At 64.7% G+C, this 7316-nt stretch overlaps 1 protein-coding gene across 1 annotated transcript in view; it reads right to left on the reverse strand.

The window, feature by feature from the left end:
- Positions 1-12: 12 nt before the first annotated feature.
- The window catches only part of Kctd5 (potassium channel tetramerization domain containing 5), a 16941-nt gene continuing 9637 nt past the window's right edge, over positions 13-7316 (reverse strand). Inside the window, exons 3-5 of the mRNA XM_013011671.1 lie at positions 6149-6244; positions 5074-5199; positions 13-1533 (exon numbers count right to left, since the gene is read on the reverse strand). Of these exons, the coding sequence (XP_012867125.1) occupies positions 1504-1533; positions 5074-5199; positions 6149-6244 (252 nt within the window). The 3' untranslated portion in view covers positions 13-1503. The remainder of the gene's footprint in view (positions 1534-5073; positions 5200-6148; positions 6245-7316) is intronic.

Genomic DNA, 7316 nt, shown 5'->3' on the forward strand with positions numbered 1-7316 from the left:
CAGTTCCTGGACTCATTCATAAATACACAATTTTATTTGCTATTTTCAGGGGAAACTTAGGCATTGAACAGTAAGCTGATAAAATACGGATACCTAAAAAAGTATAAAAGTATAAATATCCCCTTTGAACAAATTTTAGTGAATTAAGTCTTAATATCTTTAAATTAAAAAAAAATCCCACAAGCCTATCTAGGATGTCAAGGTCATAAATCAAACAATGCTAAGCACACAGCAGCTCCCCAAAGGGCACCCCCACGGCCGGCAGGGGCCCTGGGGCGCCCCCAGCTCCTGCTGGTGGCTGACGCCCCCCACCCCGGTACAAGGTTTTCATAAACTGTTTAAGCCAAACATTTAACGACATACAAGAGACCTTACGAGGGGGGAGGGGTACACCCGAGGTGCTGGAGAACACGGTTAATCAGGTTACTGGCAAAGGAGAAGAGGAAGAGGGCCCCCGGCGAGGAGCTTCTGGAGGCATTGGAACGGACAGGGTCCCGGCAGCCCCCTCCCCGGGACCGGAGGCGAGGCGCAGAGCTCCCGGGGCCTGGGAGGAGCCCACGGGGTGGGCTGTGGAGCCCAGCTGCTCCACGTCGTGTCGGTGAGCAGCCCCGATGGGCGCCGCGTCACCGCTGAGTGCCCAAGGCCCAGAAATAGAGAGAACTGCATAGTTGTAGGAGGAGGTGAGGGCCGGTGGAAGAGACGCGATGCACTGTAAACATCCTCAAGTTTCGACGTGACCCCGAGAGCAGGCCCCGGAGCCGGTGGACAGGCCTCCCGCCCCAGCGTCCACCCCGGCGCCACGAAGGCACTGGTGGGCGCCAGCCCCCCTCCGAGCCCGCGGGCAGGACAGACAGGGTGCCGCGGCCACCTCTGTGAAGTGAGCTAACAGAGACCGTTCAGGCCTTTCTAGAGTATAAACGCGGGTGGGCTGTCCACACCGGAAAAAAGGGGATGCAAAGTTCTCTCGCCTGGAAAATACACATCAGAAGCCTTGATACACCGCAGCCCCCGAGGCCAGAGGCAGAGGCCCGGCCCCAGGGGGGTCGTGATCACGCCTGGAGGCTGGGGAGCTCCCTGACCCGAGATCAAGGGCTGGGCGCTCGGTGTGAGCCCCGAGCCGGTGTGCCCACAGCAGGCACGGCGGCGCCCCTCCCCGGCCGAGGCCCAGGCTGTGTTTGTAGCACCAAGAACCCTGTCCTTCAAACAGTTTCAGGCCTGCACCAGCGGGCCGGGGCTCCCCGCCTCAGTCCCACATGGCACTCAGAAAGAACAGCGTGAGCCCCAGAGATGGCCCACACCGGCCCCGGCCTCCCCCCCGCGGGGATGCCGGGGCTCCGACAGCTGGGCTGTCTCTCACCACCCACCTGCGAGGTAAAAAGGATCCGCACCCAGATCTCGAGAGAAATGATCAAAAGCAGGTTTCTCCTCACAGCCACGCCTCCCGACGTGGCGGCTCACGCTCTGTGGGAAAAGGAAATGGTCTCCTCGGCTGTCAGCGCCGCCTCACATCCTGGAGCCCCGTTCTTGCAAAATCTGAAACAAGCCAAATGCACAGTGTGAGGACTCGGGCAAGGAGGCGCCTGATTGGAGGGCAGAGCCCGCGCCCCAGGCCCACACCCCTAGTTTCCACTGGAGCTCCCCCCAACCCCAGGGCCCCCGCGGCAGGCTGGGAGACACCGGCAGTGGCGGCTGCCAAGTGCCGCTGCTTCAGCCCCAGCAAGCCCGGGCCGCTGAAGACAGAAAAGGGAGAAGACGCGGACGCAGGAGCACCTCGGGCTGGGGAGGATGAGTAACCTGGCGGGTGGCCCCAGCTGTGAGCCCCGCAGATGTGGGGGGCCCCCAGGTGCCAGCTGCTCCTATCCATCCAACACCCCGGGCCCTGCCCACCCCAGGTGCCGAGGGGACAACACGGCCCACCTCGGGCGATCCTGGGCGTGAGTGGCTGAGGGCCGGCCCCGGCAGGTGGCACCTGTGCCCCGTGCCCCAGGAACAGCCGGACACACCAGAGGGGGGTGAAGACAGCCTTGTCCACTCCACCAGAGGCCCAGAAGGACACAGCTCCATCCTGGCGGGGCAGAGCCAGGGTGGCTTCCTGCGTACCCCACTGTCCTCCTGTAAGTCAGGCCCTACAGCGGGCGTGACCTCCATGGCTCTGAAAGAAGCTGCCCCCCACTCCCCACCCCACGCGATGCTGGCCAGCCTCCAGTCGGCCCAGCAGCTGGGGCTCCCAGAGGCCGGAGCTAGGCACCCGTCACTGCCCACGCCTCGGGCAGGGGACAGCGCGCCTGCAGCCCAGGAGGCCATGGAGCCCAGAGCACAAGCCCACATCAGGATCCACGCTTGCGCCCAGGCTGAGCCTGATGCTGGGGCTCTGTATAACATTAATGAGCAGCTGAGCACCAGCGCCTCACACGCGATCCCAGCTGAGATCTGTATAACATTAATGAGCAGCTGGGCACCAGCGCCTCACACGCGATCCCAGCTACTCAGAAGGCTGAGATCTGAGGATCATGGCTCAAAGCCAGCCTGGGTGGCCCCAGCAAAGTCTGTGAGACTCTTATTTCCAATTATCCACCCAAAAAAACCCCCAGAAGTGGTGGCGCTGTGGCCCAAGTGGTAGAGCGCTCACCTTGAGCAAAAGAGCTCAGGGACAGTGTCCAAGCCATGAGTGTGCATTCAAGCCCCATGAGAGATTTAAAAAAAAAACAAAAGTAGCACTTTATATATCAGTATTATTTACATTTCCTTCTTTATGGGGAGAGTGTTTGAGACAGGGTGGTATATGTAGCCCAGGCTGGCCTTGAACCTGTGATCCTCCTGCCTCCCCAGTGTGGAGGGACAGGTGAGGGCCACCTGGCTGTCTAACGTGGCCTGGTGATGAATTCTCCCGCAGGGGCAATGTCCCCTGGCTCCGCACAGCGCGTGATAAACACTGCGGGTCCAGAGACAAATCCCATACTCACAGTGACCTCAAGGTACAACTGGTGGAGGGAAAGGCCTCTCGGCTGGAGGGCTGGGCAGGAGGGGACTGGCCCAGGCTGCGGCTGGGTGTGGCGGGGGCAGTGGAGAAGGCACCCAGACTGTGTGGCCAGCCTGAGAGGCAGGGACCCCGTGGGGTGCCTCCGGCTCCCCACACACAGACAGATGCCAGGAGGGACCCACATGTGGGACCACGCCCTGGACGTGGCCAAGGTGGCCCAGGGCCCAGGAGGCGAGCGCACGTGGGAGCCTGAGGCGGCCCGCTGGAGGGATGGCAGGTCGCCTGCCAGAGGCCGGCCGCAGCCCGCACTCACTGCCTGGCCCGTGGCTACTCTCGGGTCACCGGGGCCTATGGTCTGACCCCAGCCCTCCTGCCCCAGTGCTGTCCAGGGAAGGCCACTCCGGCAGGCCCCCTCCCCGCAGGCAGCTCTAATCACATCTAGGAGGCTCTGTCAGCTACAGGCAGGACAGGTACACCGGAGGAGGCAGGAGTGAGGGACAGCGGGTCACAGGTCAAGGAGACGGAGATCGTGGGAGGAGCTAAGGGCCACGGAGCTCACCATGACACACAACTTAATCTGAGTCACTGCTCTGGCGCCCCGTGTCCTCGTCGTCACTCTGGTGTGGCGGGCAGCGAGCCGAAGGGAGAAGAAGACAGGGCCGTCAGCCACGCTCCGAGTGCCGGGCGCCCGACACGCAGGGCACACACATGGACAGGCTTCAGTGTGAAAAGATGGCCGTGACCACAGCCCATGGGACACAGCTCTGAGAGGCTTCCTACCCTAACAAGCGCAGCCCTGGGCAGGGCAGGGCAGGGCAGGGCGCGGCGAGCGGCAGAGTACCCATCCAGCAAGCACGAGGCTCTGAGTGTAAATCCCAGTGTGACCAAATGAAGGAATGAATGAGAACACCCCCTAGCCCCAAACTCCTCCCTTCTTTGGTGGGTAACTGGCAGGAATGGAATCTGCAGCCCTGTCCCGGCGGGCTGCAGCAGCCGCTCCATCCAGAAGCTTCTGCAGCTGTCCTACTTCGGAGCCAGGTATTTTTGGAAAGGGAAATGGGGCCACATTTTCAACAGCAAAGGGACTGAGGGTCACGTGGGGGCCCTTGGGCAGCTGAAGGGCCACAGAGGGAGACGGGCCCCGTTGACATTCTGCGTGAAAACCATGAATTCAGAAATAGAAGGCTTCTAAAAATAAAGCCATTTGTAAGAGTCCCTCCACTGCTGGCTGCTCGAGGCGCGGGCCTGCAGGAGCCTCACCCCGGCTGGCTCCGCAGCTGATCTCGCCCATCTGCAGCCTGGCTTCCCCCCAGGCGCCCGAGCCCCAGCACAGGAGTGTGTGTGCGCGCGTGTGCGTGTGTCACGCACAGGCTCAGCGGTGAGGGCCTCTCGGTGGCCGAGCCCTGGCCTGAGGACCAGGAAAGGCTCCGGGGATGGCTACTGGACACTGCCAGGGCCACTGGTCAAGGGCTGGGTCGCCAGAGTCCCTGGTCCCAAGTCCTAGGTTAAACACGCCGGTCTGGCCTCTTTCTCAACCCGCGCAACACCCTGGGCCTCCCGAGGGTCAGCAAGCCCTGCCAGCTGCCCAGAGGTCCCGCTCCCTAGGGGACGCGGCTCAGAGGTCTGAGGTGGTCCAGTCTGCCTGGAGCCAGGCCCAAGGTCGCATCAGGGAGGAAGGCCAGCGAAGTCAGGCGCCCTCTGCGCTTAGCCCAGCTCCCCTCCCCTCTGCGACACCCAGGTCCCGTCCCTGGGGTAGGCGGCAGGAGGTCCGTTCCCGCACGCTCCGGCTGAGGCCGGCGGCACGCGGCTCACCGCGGCCGTCCTGAGGCGGAGCCGGCCAGCGGGCTGGAGGACACCCGCGGCAGCAGCCTGCGCTGAGCGTGGAGGACACGGCCGGCCCGAGGCACGGAGCCCCTGAACCAGTCGCCAGGAGCTTCAGGGGCCCGCGAGCCACAGAGGCAGGAGGAAGGGGAGGCCTTTCGAGAGCCAAGCGGCGCGTGCGCGGTGTCGAGGGCTGGGGCACCGGGACCCTCCCCCCAGGGGACCCCCACACCGTGGGCCCTCCCTCCCAGCCACGACACCCTCCCCCTCACCTTGGCCTTCTCACTGGGCTCACTGGTGGTGCCGTACGGGATGTTGTGCAGCTCCTTAGAAACCACGCAGAGGAACTCGGCCTGGTCCTCGTTTCCATAGTTGTAGGAGGAGCCGATGCTGACCAGCTGGGGGAGACGCGGCCTGTGACGCGCAGCCCGCGGAGGGAGGCGCGTGGAGAGCACCCCCCCCCCCCCCCCCAGGAGCTCCTGCACCTGCCTGCACGTAACTTAACTGCCCGACGTGCCAGGACAGGCCCTCCCGGGGGCCCGGAGGGCTCGAGGCTGGGCTCGGCCCAGGGGACACTGACTGCCCCACCCAGGGAGAAGCCACAGTGTCCCTGTGGACTCACACCCGCACCAGCCGCTCCCGGCTCCCGCAGCTGGGGAGTGGCGGGAGCATCCAGGACGGCCAGGGAAGGACCACAGTCTGTGTGACCACCAGCTGCTGGCCACGGTGGCACAGTGTGCCAACCCGGCTGCTGGCCACAGCGGCACAGCGGGCCAACCCGGCTAGTCTCGCTCAGGAAGCCTGCTCCTGGGGGAGGGGGCGCCCCGTGACCTGTCCTGGTCACCCACAACAGGACAGAGCTTAGAGGACTTAGAAGAGCGCTTCCCCATCAGGCCAGAAGTCTCATGACACTAGTGCCAACAAGAACGACCCAGCTCCAAGAGCCAGGATGGCAACAGGGCCCCAGAGAGCCCGGCTGGCAGTGCCACAAGCACCCCCACAGCCTGCTGGGCCCAGGCCCCAAGACCCCGCAACCAGGTGGGCATCAGCGATGCTGAACAGCCTGGCCAGACCCCAGGAGGGCCCAGCCCGCAGGCACCCGCAACCCCATACAACCTCTTCAAGCTGCTGAGAAAACTAGAAAGAAACCCAAATCCCTCACCCAGGGAGGACTTGGTCTCTCAACAGCCACCCCCCCCCCAAACTCCCTACAGCAACTGTGCTGTGGGCCCTGGGACCCAGTCTCTAGGGGCCTCCTCCCACAGCTAGGGCTGAGCCCCGATGCCCGGCCCTGGAGCTCGGGGGGTGGGGAGGCTGAGCGCAGCCAGGACGGGCGCGGGCCTTCACCTGCTCGAACTTCCAGCCGTCGGACATGGTGGAGACCATCTGCGTGAGCTCCTCTTCCTGGCACTGCAGCACGCGGTACACATGCTTCACCGGCATCTGCGCGGGTGGACAAGCACACATGAGGGCAGGCCACACCTGCACCCCACCCTAAACAGCGCTGCGGGTGCCCACACAGGGGCGGGCTCCCCGGAGACCCCCATGGCTCGGTGCTCTGAGCTGCTGGGCGCCATGGTTTCCCTCCAGATAGGCATCTCCTTCTCAATCCCAAAGCACAACAGGCCGCGCCCCTGACCCCCACGGACACTCGGACATCCGTGTCTGCTCCAGGCCAGGCCACATCAGTCTCTCGAGTCTGTCTGGGGAGGACCTCCCACGAAAGCCTGGCCGGCAGGGGTGAGGCGCTGCCCCACGCAGGAAGACCTTTCCACACACAGCCGCCAGACCCGCGCCTGCCCCACAGCGCCTCCTGATACCTCCTGTCCTGAGCGTGGGCAGGCCAGGCCCAGGCCCTGCACGGCGCGGGCCTCCCTGCAACACAGCCGGCACGGCCGTGAGGTGAGGCAGAGGGAAGAGGAAGACAACTGCAAAGCCCAGGGACAGGGAGCGGCCCGGGCCGCCCCACTCCACTAGCAAGGGCTGTGCACAACCCAGGCACGACCCTCCCCTGGCCTGGCCCCTAAGCGCCAGGCCACCGGCGAGCCTCCGCCCAGGACACAGAGGGAGGGAGGGGTGGAGCGGGGCGCTGTGGGCCCAAGTGGTGTGGGGCCAGGCTCACTTCCCAGCATCCTCCTGGAGGAGAGCCCGCTGGGGGCGGCTGGCTACTCCAGGGGTGGGACGGCTGGGTGGCAAGCACACCACTAACGCCACGGTGCCTCCTTCCAGAAGGTGCTGGCCCAGCGCAGGTGCCACCCGGCCACGCGGAAGGCCCCAGGGGCGGGAGGTGCTCTCCTCCCAGCCTCCCGCAGCCCTGCTGGCCATGGGCTCTCTGCAGGTCTAACGCCACAGTGCCTCCTTCCAGAAGGTGCCACACGGTCACGCGGAAGGCCCCAGGGGCGGGAGGTGCTCTCCTCCCAGCCTCCCGCAGCCCTGCTGGCCACGGGCTCTCTGCAGGCCTAGGAGAGGCTTCCTCCCACCCTCTCACAGGGCCTTCCTGCCCCGCATGGCGTTC

The sequence above is a fragment of the Dipodomys ordii genome, unplaced genomic scaffold (genome assembly GCF_000151885.1).
Source record: "Dipodomys ordii isolate 6190 unplaced genomic scaffold, Dord_2.0 Scaffold14, whole genome shotgun sequence".
NCBI lineage: Eukaryota > Metazoa > Chordata > Mammalia > Rodentia > Heteromyidae > Dipodomys > Dipodomys ordii.